The 15,479-nt window shown below is 44.2% G+C and overlaps 2 protein-coding genes across 11 annotated transcripts in view; one reads left to right on the top strand and one right to left on the bottom strand.

Moving 5' to 3' along the window:
- The window catches only part of POLQ (DNA polymerase theta), a 53,276-nt gene extending 50,360 nt beyond the window's left edge, over positions 1-2,916 (top strand). For 2 of the 3 annotated variants that reach the window (XM_068181919.1, XM_068181921.1), the window contains exon 30: positions 2,443-2,916. In XM_068181919.1, coding sequence (XP_068038020.1) covers positions 2,443-2,556 — 114 coding nt within the window. In that variant the 3' untranslated portion in view covers positions 2,557-2,916. The remainder of the gene's footprint in view (positions 1-2,442) is intronic. The other variant, XR_010996435.1, reaches the window with a different exon arrangement.
- A 3,496-nt stretch (positions 2,917-6,412) lies between these two features.
- Positions 6,413-15,479, bottom strand: part of STXBP5L (syntaxin binding protein 5L) — a 185,527-nt gene continuing 176,460 nt past the window's right edge. For all 8 annotated transcript variants that reach the window (XM_068181930.1, XM_068181932.1, XM_068181929.1 and 5 more), the window contains 4 exons: positions 14,573-14,738; positions 12,662-12,773; positions 12,068-12,288; positions 6,413-11,027 (listed from right to left, as the gene is read on the bottom strand). In XM_068181930.1, coding sequence (XP_068038031.1) covers positions 10,986-11,027; positions 12,068-12,288; positions 12,662-12,773; positions 14,573-14,738 — 541 coding nt within the window. In that variant the 3' untranslated portion in view covers positions 6,413-10,985. The remainder of the gene's footprint in view (positions 11,028-12,067; positions 12,289-12,661; positions 12,774-14,572; positions 14,739-15,479) is intronic.

A 15,479-nucleotide genomic window follows, 5' to 3' on the forward strand; every position in this document is an offset into this window, starting at 1 on the left:
AGCTGTGGTTTGTACTCTACAGGGAAAGGAGGATTGTCTCCTTTTGGTTCTTGTTTCCTCACTCCCTACCTACCTGTCTTCCTGGCAGGAGCATTGTGGTGCTGGTTGGCAGTGGGGTAGGTACAAGGAATGTGCTCTGTGGTTTTTAAGTGCCCTTAATGTCTGTGTGTGTGCTCCTCCCCCCTGAAGGCACACCTGGGCACAGAGGAGTCTCTCAGGGGCAGGTGTTTGAGCTGGATGTTGGCAGCTCAATGTTTCCCAAGTTCTGAGCATGAACACAGGGAGGCTCCCAGGCCATGCTTCCATATCTTGGAGTACCTTTCTTCCACTTCTGCACAGGCACATCTCTGATGACAAAGGCCATCTCCTGATGGCAAGCAGTAACTCCTAGTCTGACAAAGCTTTCAGCAGTGCTGACTGGCCTGAGCATGCATGTATATATTAATATTTATGTGCTAATAAAAATATGAAGAACATAAGTGAGTATATTTATTAATAATATTGATGTGTTCATGTAAGTAAAAACAAAAGGTTTGATATTTTTGTCTTGAATCTCAGCTCAAGCTTTTTCTCATTTTGCCAGCTTTGTTCAGACATCTGCTGCTTCAATCTAGGCAGGCTGTTTTTGAGACAAAAAGGCTCATAATATTCTTCCTGTAGAAGACTGAAATCCCCTGAGTATAGGCTTTAACATCTTTAGCTACTGACTCCTGTTTATCATGGTGTTCCCAGGAGAACTGGAGACAAGTGAATGGATTTGCTTTTTATTTCTTGTATTCTATTTATTTCATTAACTACCTCAACTTCAAGAGTAATTATTGCCAGCTTTTCTAACTCCCTTCAGATGTATTTTTCCATAGATTTTTCTGGGCAGGTGCTTAAACCAGCAGGTTTTCCTGTCTGCCCTGCAGCACAGCTGCTGTCCCTGGTTCTGGGTGCAGCAGCCCTCATCAGATGTTCTTTGCTGGCGCCATGTACTGGACTTGTGACCATGCTCAGAGAATCTCCTCTTTGGTTCATGTTTCCTTTGATCTGCTGGGCCCCAAACTTGATCAAGGCTGGAGTGGTTTGAATAGAGTGGAAAATTGATTTGTGTGTCATGCAAGCAACATTTTCTATGTTCCAGCATTTCATTTCCTTGTTTTCTCACAGCAGCATGCCTTGCTTAGGCCCTGTTCAGTTTTGAATCTCTGATAACCCCGTTTTTTTCCTGCCCAGGCAGTTATTTTTCATCCTATTTTTGAACAGTAGATTATTTCTGTCCTAATTCTCTACCCTGCTTCTTTCTACTCTGTACTTGTCTGTGCTGAATTACATCCTATTTCAAAGCACTTTTCTAGGTTATCAAGATCATTTTGAAATGCAGTGTGTGGGGGCATAGGGGTTTGGAAGACAGATTTTCCCCTAGTTCTTCATGCTGTTGTAAAGTCTTGTGCTCTCAACTCCTCAAGTCCCCTCCTCCATTCCTCAGCAAAAACTATGGAGGAATTTCTATGGTGGCTACCTGTCAGGAAATTAGGAAAAAACATGGAAGGGTCAGACAGCTTGAATAGTTCCTCTGCTGCCAGGATGGCTTCTAGCTGAGCTAAGGAATCACCATAACTTCAAAGCCTCTTTTCAGTCTGCTGTTGGAAGGTTCATGGGATGGGTGTGGATTGAAAGATTCATTCAAATAAGCAATCCAGGACAGGCTGGATTCTGCATAGGTCTTGGGGGAGGAAGGGGGGTACCTTTGTCCAGGGCAGGTTTTTATAGTCAGGAGAAAAAAAATCCAGTCTCTTGTAATCCAAACTGCTGCAGAAAGAAATAATTTCTGGTTTCCTAATTGTGTATAGAAATGAGTGTTTTCTTAGGAATACTTTTGGAGAGCAGAGAACAGTTACCTCATCTATTTACTAGAGGGCAGGAGTTGCCTTAACTAAATAGTGAGGGGGAACCTGGGCAGTATTTTTAGCACCCACATGGAATGTGACCTGCTTTCGCAGAGGTTTATAATTTGTGTTTCACAGAGTGCTTTTCAAGCTGGCACAACACGGCTGGCACCATTCTTTGCTCCTGGCAAATTTGTATTGTGTCTTGCTTTCAGTACCTTGAAGTTTTCAGAACAGACTCCAGGAAACACTTAAGAGTTGTGCAGCTGAGTGAAAGATGAGACTCTTCAGGATCTCAGGTGTTTAACAGAAAGTTAATCTTGGCCCCTTCTTTGAGGAGTCTTAAACACTGCAGAAGCAGTCACAGCTCTGTGCTGCATAAAATCTCACTGGCTTTATACAGTTTCTCGATTCATAAGCACTAATCAGGATTTGGTTGCATTCCCATCAGTGGTAAATCAGTGCAAATAAATGCAGGATAGGATTCCAGGTGCTTGTCTGCCCCAGCTATTGACAGAAACCCAGAGCACTGAAGCTGTGTGTGTGTCTGACGCCTGATGTTTTCTTCTAGGTTGCTCAGATCGTGAAACATGAGATGGAAAATGCCATCAAACTCTCCGTGAAACTGAATGTTAAAGTGAAAATTGGCCCCAGCTGGGGAGACCTGCAGGACCTGGAGCTGTGACAGTGCTGTGTGACTTTCCCATTGTGGGAGGCAGCAGGCCCCATGGACTGGGCAGGGTGAAGGCCTGGGATCACCTGCTGGCGGTGTGATCCTCCGGTGTTGTGTTTCTACTGGCAGGCTACCAAGCTGCCTTGTGAAACGTGTGGTGGAAGCTGGTATGAACTCACCAAGCCAAACCATCCAGAGCTCAGTCAGAGCACTGAAGCGTGTTTAAATTGTGAAATTATTAATTGTTAAAAAAAGGATATTTAAATTGACTCTGTCAAGGGTGCTTGATCTTGTATAAACCCCCAAAGCCTAATGAATTTATTACGTATGAAATGAGCTGGATTACATTATTAAAACAAGGTGCAAACATAATTTGGCAGTGCCTGTGTATAATTGTCTAGGGCAAAAAGAGTCATTGTGATTGCACTTGATATAGAATTTTGCAGGCCTTTGCCAGGATTATCTTGTACTGGATTCTGCTGATGACACTCAGGTGCTGAAGTGGCTTTACAGTTGGCTGGATTCCTCACTAAGCAGCTGTGCAGCGTTCACAGTGAGTGGAACTTGGTTGGCCTCTGGCTTTTAAGAAAGCATTTTGGTGACTGACTGATGTCATTCATCCTACTGCTGCCTTGCAAACTGGCCTCGAGAGGAATATTGTTTGGAATCCCTTAGAGTTAATACAAAATCACCAGCAGAAACATTTTAAAGAATGAAGCTCAATGAATTGGTTAAAAACTTCATGGCAATGCATATTTTTGTGAAGAAGAAAACTATCTCAGTCTGGCCAGTTGACATGGGCAGCCTTGTTGGTGTTTGAGGTCTGGTGTGCTTGAGAGGAATCATTACACTGTGCTGGGTGACCTGTGGCTCTTCCTTCAGAGACCATTCTCCTAAGGAAGCCTCACACCTGCCTGTTGGCAGCCCCACTAAAACCTGCTCAGATTTCCCCCACTCTTTGCCTCAGTGTCTTTGGCTCTGACCCGATGATCACTCAGAAAGTTTTCCTGGGAGTTTCAGCTTGTCAAGCTGAGTCGAGATCAGATCCTTCAAAAGAAGGGGCACGGAAGGAGCTTGCAGGGAATTAGTCTGCCACTATTTGGCATCACTGTCCCCACTAATACCTTCTGGTCTGGCTAAATCTCACATCACAGGTTTTCATTTCCCTTCTGGACAGCTGTGATGGTTACACAAGTTCAGCTGCTTTTGTTAACTTCACACAATGCTTGACCTTGAATTCTGTAATTTTCAGTGTCTAGCCCTTGTATCTTACAAGAAAGGGAGGACAAGTGCCTCCCATCATCTTCCTTATGCCTCTAATTATTGTATCATGTCTTTTTCTGCAGTTCCTCCCTAATGTAATCTATCTCCATCTTTCCATTCTTGCCTCCTGTGAGAAGTTTTCAAGCCCCTAATTATCCTTTCATTTCTGAACTTCTGCTGGGTCCTTTTTAAGCAGTGTACTTTTGAAGTTGCTTTTTGCTTTTTCAGCCTGATCTGAGGGGATGCACACTTGGCTTTCAGCAGCCTGAGAGGGGGCTCAGGATCGTTAGCTTCAGATGCACGCTTTTGGCAGGGCTGTTATCCTGACATCAGAAGTAGCCAGCACCGAGGGCTGGAGAACACAGGGAGCATTCAAAGATGTTAATGGGGCCTCCTCACAAAGGGCTGCATCCCAGACTCTGATCCACCACCTGCTTCTTGTGCAGCAGAACAGACACGTGGCACTGAGCCAGAGCCCCAGATGAGGCTTCCTTGACTGCCCTTCTCAGCACTGTCTTGGCCTTCTTTCCTGTTCTGTATTCCATCTTACACTGAGATTTTTTTGTTTTCTTCCTGCCTGTTCTATGCCATGACTTTGACACCCATCACCTGATGGCTGAGCTCTTTATCCACAGCATTGTCTTTTTTCTTACTTTATTAAAGCTTTTGTTATTAACAGATCCGAGCCTTGGCACCCTGGTGCCCGACCATTTGTGTGCTCTGCCTGTGAAGATGCTGGCTTGGACTCATTATCAATGCACATGGCCTAATGATTTCCTTGCCTGGATGTCCTGCAGTGACACACCTGTGCTGTATTCCAGGCCTCACTGGGGCTGCTGTCATTTGGGCTGCTTGTTCTTTGGCACATTACAATATTTCCCTCCCACACACTGTCTTCAGAATTTCTAAAGGATGGATCTCACACGTATTTCTCAGCAAGCTCTCTAGAAGGGGGTGATGCTAATCAGTAAGGGGATTAACATGTACCCAAACTTATTTTGACTAACAAACTGGATGGGCTCATTTTAATTAAGCAGTAATTTGGAGCAAATGAGAAGATAAGAGGTAGCCACTGTGGCATTTGAGTCATGTTACTAGGACTGGCTCTGAGCTGTTTTCTGATTGCTGCTATTTACATTCCTCAATTCTGATTAGACTTTAACTCTTAGCGAGACTGAGCAGTGGAAGCAGAAGAGGGCTAAGTCAGGTAGCAGAGGCACTGTCCAGAACTGCAGAAAAGAGTTTATGTTGTTTTCTGAAGTTGGTAAGAAGGAGCCTGGCTGCTCACATTACTTACCTGGTTTTGCTTGTGGGCTCCTTTCCCCCTCCCTCTGATTGGCTGAGGGCATTTTATTAATTCAGGACCTGATAACCGGAGTGCAGGTTAGTCTCAGTCTGTAGTCAGGATGGGATGCATCTGGTAGTGTTTGCTCCCCAGCTTTTTTGTGTGTTTCTCCCTTCACAGCCCATGCCAGCCTTCTGTCAGCTGGCACAAGGACAGATGAATGCTGCAGAAGGGGTAAGAGTTCTGTTTGTTACAACTGTTGACAGCCCTGTCCCTTGGTGCACACAGAAATCCTACGGCAGCCCAGCCCTGCAGTGCCCTTGCCTGGCTCCTGCACCAGCAGGGATGTGTCTGTCTGCCAAAAGAAATCCGGTTGGGATGCAGTCCTGGCAAGCAGCTGTGGGCACTGGGAGTGCCTTGTGTGCACATGATGGGGACCTGTGGGACCCAGCTCCTCACAGGGAGGATCTGTCCCCTGGGGCTGCTGAGCAGCCTGGTCTGGTTGGTTCCCATCTGCTTTCTGCTCAAAATGACTCAAATGTGCATTCAGCTGGCTACTGGTACTGGACAGAACTTGCCCAGCCTTGGTAGCAGGAACTCACACCTTCGATGTTTGCTGCAGCCTCTTGGTCCTTTTCCTCACAGGCAGACCACAAGATTGTTTTGCCTTGGTTTTCTACTGCAGCTTTCCTTTTCTCTCTGGCTACTGGAAGCAGTGACAGGCAGGTGACAAATAATGATACTGGTAATCTGATCTGCTTTGGTCCTTTTGCTTTTCTCCTCTGCTGCTTGCATTTCATGGAAAGAGTTGTACATAGCCGACAGGAGGGAGACGGGAGCTCAGCACCTTTGGCTGACATTTGGAGCTTCTCCTGGCAGAGCAATTCAGATGTGCTGCTGGGAAGAGCCCTTACACAGAGCTTGCTCCTGCCCTTCCCAGAGCCCAGCCTGTGGGTGGCTGCGTTCACCCTGAAGTGGGAGTGACGGGAAGGGCTCTTGGTTGGCTGGTAGCCCTGGTCCAAGGCTGGTAATGTTCCCGGGGCTGGTACGGCCGTTAGGAGCCCCATGTGAGCTCCCTGCGAGCTCCCTGGCATGGAGCATGGGAACATCAGCTGGGCATGGGTTCTGTCCTGGCAGGAGCTGCTGGAGGAAGGGAGGTGACCATCCCCACCCCAGCAGCAACCACGACTGCAATTTTTGTATTCCTGAATGAGAAGGGTAAAGTCCAAACAAAGACTTTACACAAACCATGCACCTTTGAAATACTATAAAGAATGTAGGAATAGAAGTTGGAAAAAAAAAAAAAAGAGATTACACCAATTAGTATCAATTCTTTCCTTTATTTTCTTTCCCTCTGTTTGGTTTTTTTTTTTTTTTTAATTTTTTGGTTGTTAATGGGGGCTCGAGACAGCCTCACTTAAAGATGCCTTAGCTTTGTGATACTGATTTAGGAGACCTGTGGAAACAGGACCTGGTTAGCACAGGTGTGTATGGTTCACCCCAGACCAGCCTTTGTTCTGAGAGACAGGTGAGACTCTTCAACAAACCACACACATACTCAGCCCACATTTCCTTGACACTGAATCTGAATATTTTTTGCTATTTAAAAAAGTACAATGTTTGATTTGTTGATTTAATCACAAAACAAAACACATGAATGGAAACACTCATTTACGTGACTATTGCTTATACACCTAAGAGGAAGAGTTGACTACAGCTGTCCACACACAGTTCCTTCATGAGAGAGAGTGTGCTCTTACCAGAGCCTTCCAAGGCAAAAAAAACATTAAAGACTGAAATATGCTGTGCTTGAATTCACCTTTGGGCTATGGGAAAGGATGGATGGGGCAGGGCCCAGATTATTTGAGAGTCATAATTAACCAAAAACTGGGGCTTTTGCCTGTGCTGCAACACGCAGTTTATACATGAAGGAGGCCTGAGGATGGAAGCAGCTCTGAAGTGATTTCTATTAAAAAAAGAGAAGCTTTCTATGCCCACCTGCATTATGCACACACAGTGGTGTGAAAGGGATTCTGGAAAAGGAGTATAAACTGATTTAGAGGAGGGTTTATGTGATAATATTATACAATACAGGTAGTAAATAGAGTATTTTTGTTACACATTTTTGTAACAATCCTAGCTGGTACTGTGGGGAATGACCAATTGATGTAGATAGTTGAACTGTAGAACTGTAAAAAAACTTAAACCCCTCCCCCCCAGGTAATTACAGAAAACAAAACCTGATTCTCAAAATTTCAATTGTCATGTCTTTTAATTCAGGGTTTGCAACTGAAGTTAGAGCTCTAGGAATGGATTTAAATTTTTTATTAATAAATAAAGTAGCTTGTACTTCATTGAAGACTTGCCAACTCTGCAGACTTATAAATAATCTAATTTAATGCATTTTTTTTCTGTCTATCTACAGCACTAGACATAAGATTACAGACATCTAGTCAAACCCAAAGAAGTGTGTGCTGTTGGAAGTTCTGTGTAACTGGTTTTGGATGTGATTGTGACAGAGCTCCTGGAGAGAAGAACGTGAGAGAACAAAGTATCTAAATGAACAAAGAGCATTTTAAACAGAACCAATATGTCCAGCCAATCTGGCCTGGTGTAGCTGAGGATTGCGAGGCTGAAGAGACATCTAAGCTTGGGATTTTGCTTGAGGTGGTGCTGTCTGAGTGGGAAAGGTGAAAGCACAGAAAGATTTCAACATCCAGTGACAGCCAATATCCTTGATTTTCCTCCAGCCAGTCACAGTCCTCCAGTCTTTCTCCGAGTCAGGTGCTGTGCTCCTCCCTGGGAATGCTGCAGCTTCATGCCTGTCACTGACAGCCCTGAGCAGCATTCAGGGCAAGCCTTGCAAAAATCCCACACTCCCCCTCATTTCACAATAAATCACCCAGGCAAGAGTTTTTCCTCCCTCACTGAACTTTTTAAGTGATGGGTTTTTTCCACATACATGGCAAATCTTGATAGAAAGCATTTAACAGTGTGCACTAACAAACTTATACAACATATACATTACATATATATATTATATATATATATAGAATGTTCTATATACAAACATATACAACTTTTTAGATCTCTACAGACTACAAGAAAATTGATAATTATAGTCACAAGTGGTGAACTTAACAGAAATTGTAATTGGTAACTGTCTGGAAATATGTAAAATATGTAAGAGTGGAAAGCTGTGACCTGATGGGGAGTACTAAAGAAAAATTGCTTAAAACTTTAGTATTAAAAATTGTAAGTTTGAGGGCTGCTAAATTCTCATTTCTCTGTTGCATAAAAATGCAAATGGAAATCTACTGGCAGATTTTTTTTTTTCGCCCTGGTGTTAAAGTAGAGACTGTTGGCAGCCAGAGTCAGTTGGGCCTTGTGTACAAGACTTGTTGAGGACACTTTTCTCTCTGGGTGAGCTGCAGTGATTGGCAGTCAGAAGTTGCTCTTAAATTTTCTTCAAAGAGCCCATGATTCCAATCAGCCTCTGGGGCTGCTTCTGACTGCCACACGCCAGGGCAGAATGGAAAATAAGCTGACTGCTGGACATTTTGGCTGCTGCCCCAAATGATTTTGTTGCCCAGAGACCAGCGGGTTTGGATTACAGGCCAGAGCACAAGCCCAGTGAATACAGGTTTGACCTGAAGATCAAATTGCTATAATGTTCTCCTTTATTTCTCATCCTCGATGCCTGGTTAGAGCAGTGCTTCCTCACAGGCACAGGTGGCTACTACTGTGACCCAGCCCTGGAAGGAATTCCCCAACCCAGTTCCTATTGGCATCAGATTGGCAAGTTTGGCTTATCCTTACACATGTACACACAGAGAAATCCTCTTGGGTCCTGGACAACTCCAATTCCTTAGGTCTCAGCAGAAGCCCAGGCACTGCTCAGGCTTTGACCTTTTTCCCTGTAAGTTTCTATGGTTCTGACACCTTAGAGCAGTTTCTCCTGTGCCAGAGAAACTTGTGGAGTCTCATTCCAAGTTGAGCTAGACCTGTCAGGGCCATCATTTTGATTTTGGCCACAGAAAAATGTAAAAATCCTGTAAATCATGCAATTCTGTTCTGCTACAATGGGAATTTAGAACTTAACACCTCAAATCTCTTCCAACCCTTTTATTTGTGCAGAGGGCCAATTGTGAGGCCAGACTTGTGGATGGTACAACTTCCTGGGCTATATTTTATTGTAGGTAAAGGAAGGAGAAGGAAAAGATGTCTTTGAGAGGGATCATCTGAACACTGATGATACAAACGCCAGTGAAGTTAAGGTCTAGGTGGGAGTGGGATGATGCCTGTCTCCATCAGTGTCCATCAGGATTCCTTGAAGAGACAGAAGATGTTACACTTCTTCAAAAGAAAAAATTTAAAGGCTGTTTTTCCAGCTTTTACTCTCTTTCTTTTTTCTAATTTGAAACTATGTCCCGACACATGAAAACAAGCCTTCAGTGCCTTGTTTCCAAGCCAATCTTGGAAAAATTTCTAACCTAAGAGTTGACCTGTGTGGCAGTGAGTCCTGTAGGATAGAGTGGAGCAGGATAGGCAATAAATCCAGCTTACTGTTCTCTTCTGTGGCTGTGGGTTGCAGAGTTTTCTGAAGCATTCACTGCAAAAACCAAACAAGCCACTCTGAAGTAGAAGCAAATTACTTTTAGCAGTGTGAGCAGAGTATAAATTGCCACTCACCCATAGTGTCACTTTATATCTGTGTTCCATATATGTGTTGACAATGGTTTTCCATGCTCCTCTCTGGCCCACTGTGTAGTGTTCCTGCTCTAATCTCTCTTTGTCTCAAAGGTTTTTGGGGGGTTTCTGTGCAGGCCCCCTCATAATTTCAGCTGAGCACTTAAGCTGCTCTGCAAGCTTCTCTGCAGTCTCTGTAAGCAGTGTTTGATGGGACTGTGGTTTCCCATCTTGCCTTTCCTAACTTGAAGAAATGCTTTCCAAAGCTGGTTTTCTAGTCCTGTTACTGGGAAATAAGGCAACCAAGTAAAACAGACTCCATGGGGATGAAAAGTGCCATGGCCCCCCTTCAAGGACAACAGATGAATCTAGAGCACATTTTAAAAAGTATAGATTAGGATGACATTTCATCTGCTCTGAATTGCAAATAAACCATCTATGCACATGTCTAAATGATCTCTTTAGATAGGGCCTGTCCAGCTACCTGCAAAATTGTTAGATTTTGGGGATAGGATTTTAAATTTATTTATTCTCTTGGTAGGAGTTAAAGAGCACTGCCTTGAGCAAGGCTTTTCAAGGGAAATAAATAGCAGATAAGAAAATGCAGCTCAACTCATTTTTATGTGGAGAACAGTAGCAAACATGCTTGAAATGTCCTGGCTTTTTATAATGTAACTTTTAAAAAATAAAGATTTTTGTCATTTAAGGTGTTTTTTTTCTTTTTTTTTTTTTCTTTTTTTTTTTTTCCTCAGAATAGAAATAAATCCCATTTTTCTTCGGTCATAACATGCTTCCTTGTTCTCTTTTTTTTTTTTTTTGTAAGTTGGCAATTAGTCATGCAAAGTTTTATAAGTGCATTAACATTCGAGTTTGTACAGAATATTTTTAACCAGACGCACTCCCCACAGTTCATACCTACAGCTTCTGAAAAACTACATGCCACAGTGATGGTTGAGTTCCTTTTGGGAAAAAACTGGCCACACCAAGAGTCAGCTGTTGGAAAGACCCTCATGATTCCAGCTTCCATCCCACAGTCTGTAAAACTTCTCCTTGACGCCCACTGTGATGAATCCAATAACAGTAAGAGGAAAACATCTTCTAGGAGAAAAAAAATGTCTCTGGCCAGTGACTGGTAGATCTGGGAATAAAGATTGCTTCCCTGAACAGTGTTCTTAATAAAGCCACAAGCAGCTTCTTTGAAAGTCTAAAACTGGTACCACTTTTTGTCCTTGTATTTGAGCATCACCTACAGAGATGGGAAAAAAAACCAAACAAATGGCAATGAAACACCACCCTGCATATGAGAGACCACACATGACCTAGGCTCATTAACTGTCAAACTTCAGAATTAATAAATGCAGAACAATGCAATACTTCACTAACAATGTCAGCAGGTCTTGAGTCCACTGAGATCTCGTATTTAATTTCATAGTTACTACATTTAAAAAGCATCACCTGCTATTGCTGATTTTAGAAGATTTTCCCTGAGGAACTTTAACTACTTTTCTTCTTCAAAAATTAAAGGAATTTGCTTTCTATAGGAATAAAAAGACACTTCTCTATGGAGAATAGTAGATATGCCCTGACTATATAAACTTCTTGCAATTCAGGGCACATTCTTTCTGCCTCACACTAACAAAAGCCAATAAAAATGTAAAGGTCTTGTCCAGAGATGTGATGCACATTAAATGAAAAACGTGCATTTTGGGAAGAATGCTTTGATGTTGTTTTATCTTCAATAAAAATCATTTTAGTTTTCCCAGCATGGGAAAAGTTTCCCAGTTTAACAGCGTGGGATGGAAAATCTTTCCATTTCCAGCTCCAAGCAGAGAAGATATTCCTATTCCTGGCATGGCCTATTCTACATAACAGTACCACAGGGCTGTACTTACTCTTCCCAGTAAGATCTGTAAAGGTTCCTATACACTCATCCACCTACCTGTTTTCTGCCCTACTGCATGGTTGTGCTGCATTAAGTGGCTTAAAAAAACAAATCACAATGAATTAGTGAGAAAGGCAAGATGGGAAGTGCCATGTTCTAAATTCAGAGGCTAACAATGGATGCTCATTTCTGGAAACGTGAAAGGAAGGGGTGTGTTTATTTTTAGCATTCTGATAGTTTGGGAGCAGGAACAATGCTGTGCCAGCTGACATAAGCACACCTCCAACACCATGATTGGGTGGAGGGAGAGAAGGGCACTTGGCTTTCCCAGAGGGAAGCACAGGCTGGGTCACAGGGCTGGCAGTTCCCAGTTGCAGGGTGTGGGTTCCTGCCAGGGCTCTTACCTCATGTGCATGTTTGGAAAACGCCTCTGCGCTGGCCATCATGCTGGCAGTCCTTTCATCCAGCTCGCCCAGCTTCTGTCCCCTCTCGTCCAGGGCAATGCGCGCACGAGTCAGGTCCCCAATGACCCCACCTGCGGCTCCTCTCACGCCTTCAATCCCGCCGGATCCAGGGATGTGCTGGGCGAGGCTGCGAGAGGCTTTTCCTGCTGTGGCCTCGCCAACTGCAAAGGAGAAATGGACAGACAGACAGGGATGAGCTCCTGGCCTGGCTCTGTCAGTGCTTCCCAGTCTTGAGCTGCCACCTTGCAGCAGTGACATCGTTGGAGGGGCAGGTGGCACATCTGGAAGGCTTTGCTTTGCCACCACCACATCTGCAGCGCAGTCCTGTGCCCCTCACTCAGCTGATCAAAAGAAGCTGCCAAGGTGAAGGAGTTATGGAATGGCAGACAAGGAACCTCCCCTTCCTCCACTAGGTCAACTTTCTCTTTTCATCAATCATCTAAATCTTGTGTACTGCTCCATTCCTAGATGACAAGGGCAGGGGATCTCAAGAATGAATTCTGCCCAAAAAACCCCAAGCAATAAATTACTCACAAAGCTCCTCCCTGTCAAAAGCTTGTCCACTTCCTCCAAAAAGTCCTTTGAGGAAGCCTCTGTTTTGGGCTTCTGGTGTTTCCACAGGAGTAAACAAATCCCCAAGCATGTCCTAGTAAAGTCAGAAAAAAGTCCATGTAAAAGGTTAAAGAGGTGAAAGTGGTTCTAGGTGTTTTCTTGATTTTCATTAACAAGCCACATACACTGGATCTAATCAACTAGTTTTAAAGGAGTCTGTTGTGTGAACAGTATGGTGTAGGTAATATTTGTGTATTCTGACAAATGCTTGGGCTAACTAGACTCACTCATGCTTTCAAAGGGACTTGGTTTGTCACTACCCAGTTCCATGTTTGTGACCAGAGAAAAAAACCTGCAGTTAATACAGAATGAAAATACCAGTGATAAGGTCACATTTTGTTTACAAACAGCAGAGGTGACACTATAACTGAATAAGCAATTTGTTGTGTATTATGTATTTTGCTTTAGTGGTTGCCCAGCTAGGCTGGGCAGTCACTCTGCTTTCTTTTTATAGCACACCTGAGTTCAACACTTGCCAGCAATTCAGAGTTTGGTAGTTTGTCTTTTAGTTGATTTTTTTTCTTTTTAAACAAAATTCATTACCTTCCTACGACCTTCCCCCACCCCATAAGTGTGCCATCAGCATAGCTAAATAAGCACATCTGCTGAAGGCACTGCTCTTGTGCCACATCTTGGAACAGTCACTCTGAACAAATGTCAGGCTCAGATTTATTTGCAGCAGTATTAGGAAAAGCCGGCTCTCTGGAAAAAACTGATGGGAAAAGTGTGCAGTCCCATTAGTGTTTGAAACCAGGGGGCTGTGTGCACTGGGAACAGTTTCTGCCCTGTTGCTCAGCTCTGTGTTTGCTCAGCCAAGCCTCAGCAGGCAGATCCAGCTGCTGTGCTGCACACAGCACTCGCTCCTGGGGGCTGAGTGCGAGGACAGCGCAGTGACTCACAGCCACTGCTCCTCTGCACAGTCACCTGCTCTGGGGAGAAAAATTACTGCAGCCCTTGGAGCCTAAGTGGAGCTCTCATGCAGCCCAGCTTTGTTTTCTCAGGTAGCAGGGGACACTGGGTCATCTGCTTTCTGTCCACACATAATGAGCATGCAAACCTTTTTTTGCCTAAAAGCCAAGATAAAAGCAGCCATAGTCCAGCAGTAGAGAAGCACGGGCTGTGTTTCCCTTTGCTTGGTAGTTGCATGGTTCTGTTAAGACTGGTAAAAAAATCCAATTTAGTTTGTAACAGCCTCTTGCTGTAGGTCCATAGTCTGAGATGCATTGGTCAAACCTTTAGATTATTTTAAAATTGGCTCCTTGCAAAATAGTCTCCTCTCTGGTGCACAAAAGCTGGTCTGCAATACTTGCTCCTCAAAGTGCCTTTTCAGACTTGAGACAGACAGTGCTGTGATGTGAGTTGAGCAGCTCAGCACATGTTATTCCCTAGGGCATAATGAGTGCTGGCAGGACCATTTCTTTTATACTTCCATTCTGGTTCACTGCTAATTATATAACCCAGAACTTATTCCCCCTCTTTTTTTTTTTTTTTCCTTTTATTACTCATGTTTCTCCCTGTAACCTCTCACAATTCCTTCTCTTCAGTAAATGACATTCTTATTTACATTTTCATTGTAAAATAACTAAACCAAACCAGCCCATCTCTAACATTGTAAAGACTTCTTGCACAGGTGCAGGTGAGAGTGCATGAAAAAGCCCAAGGAACAACAGAGCTGATGACCTCTCTCTTTGGCATCATTCAGTCAGGGCAAGTGGAGAGGAACAGATCTGTCCTGTCCCTGCAGCACTGTCCTTATCAGGGCCAATTTACCCCTGATGAGTGAGGCTACCATCCCTCCCACACACAGGCACCAGAGTGAGGTGTGAGCCCTACCTGCAGGTTGTCACACATCTCCTGGCTGTACGTCAGGCGCTGGATCTCTGTGGGAGAGCTCAGGTACAAAGCCTGCCCTTCGTTAGTGAAACAAAAGGTCCGTGCTATCCTCATGTCTGTGACAGGCAAATAGTTGATGTCCAGCAGTGGGCGAAGGCTGGGCAAGCTGAGGAGAAGCAGATTCCCAGGTTAGCCACCGGCTGCCACACATGGTACACCTGCTCTGTGCCTGCATTTTAAGCCAACACTTCACTTTATGCTCTCCATAACTGCAACAGTTAAAGTACAGCTCTAAGCTGAAAAATTCTGCCATAAAAATGCTGTATTCCCATCGTATTTTCTTTGCTTGCATGGAGGAGTTTCAGCTGCCTTGCCTCCATGGCCCTAAGGCTTCTGCTACTGTCTGGATATGGGAGGTGCATGTGGCACGGTATGGCTTGTGCCACAGGGCTGGGTCGTTTGCAGGGCAAAGCCTGCAGGGACACCTGTAGGAAAGGGCCTGGCAGGGCCCTGCTTCCACCTTGTGGACAAAGGCTCCAGCATCGCCTTTGCTGTCCTCCAGTTTCCCGTGGTTTGCTGTTTTGGACAGAACTTTCCCAAATTTAAATGGCCTGGCCAGGGAAACAGGGAGCAGCAAGGTGAAGGTACAACTACAGGACTACTGCACAGTCAGCTCCCAGGGGGAAGGGAAAAGAAAGGGGAACCAAGTGCTCTGAACAGAAAAGCTTCAGAAATTCCAGGAGTGGGACTTGGTACGTCACAAAGGATAAACGGAACCCTTTCTATGGCTGAGTTCTATACTTCTCTATACCTGACCCACCACAACTGGGCAAAATTATCAAGGCTTTCTTTTATCATAGTTAAAAATCACCAGCCATCAACTGTCCCAGGTAGAGGATTACTAGAA

The sequence above is a fragment of the Anomalospiza imberbis genome, chromosome 2, assembly GCF_031753505.1.
Source record: "Anomalospiza imberbis isolate Cuckoo-Finch-1a 21T00152 chromosome 2, ASM3175350v1, whole genome shotgun sequence".
Lineage (NCBI taxonomy): Eukaryota > Metazoa > Chordata > Aves > Passeriformes > Viduidae > Anomalospiza > Anomalospiza imberbis.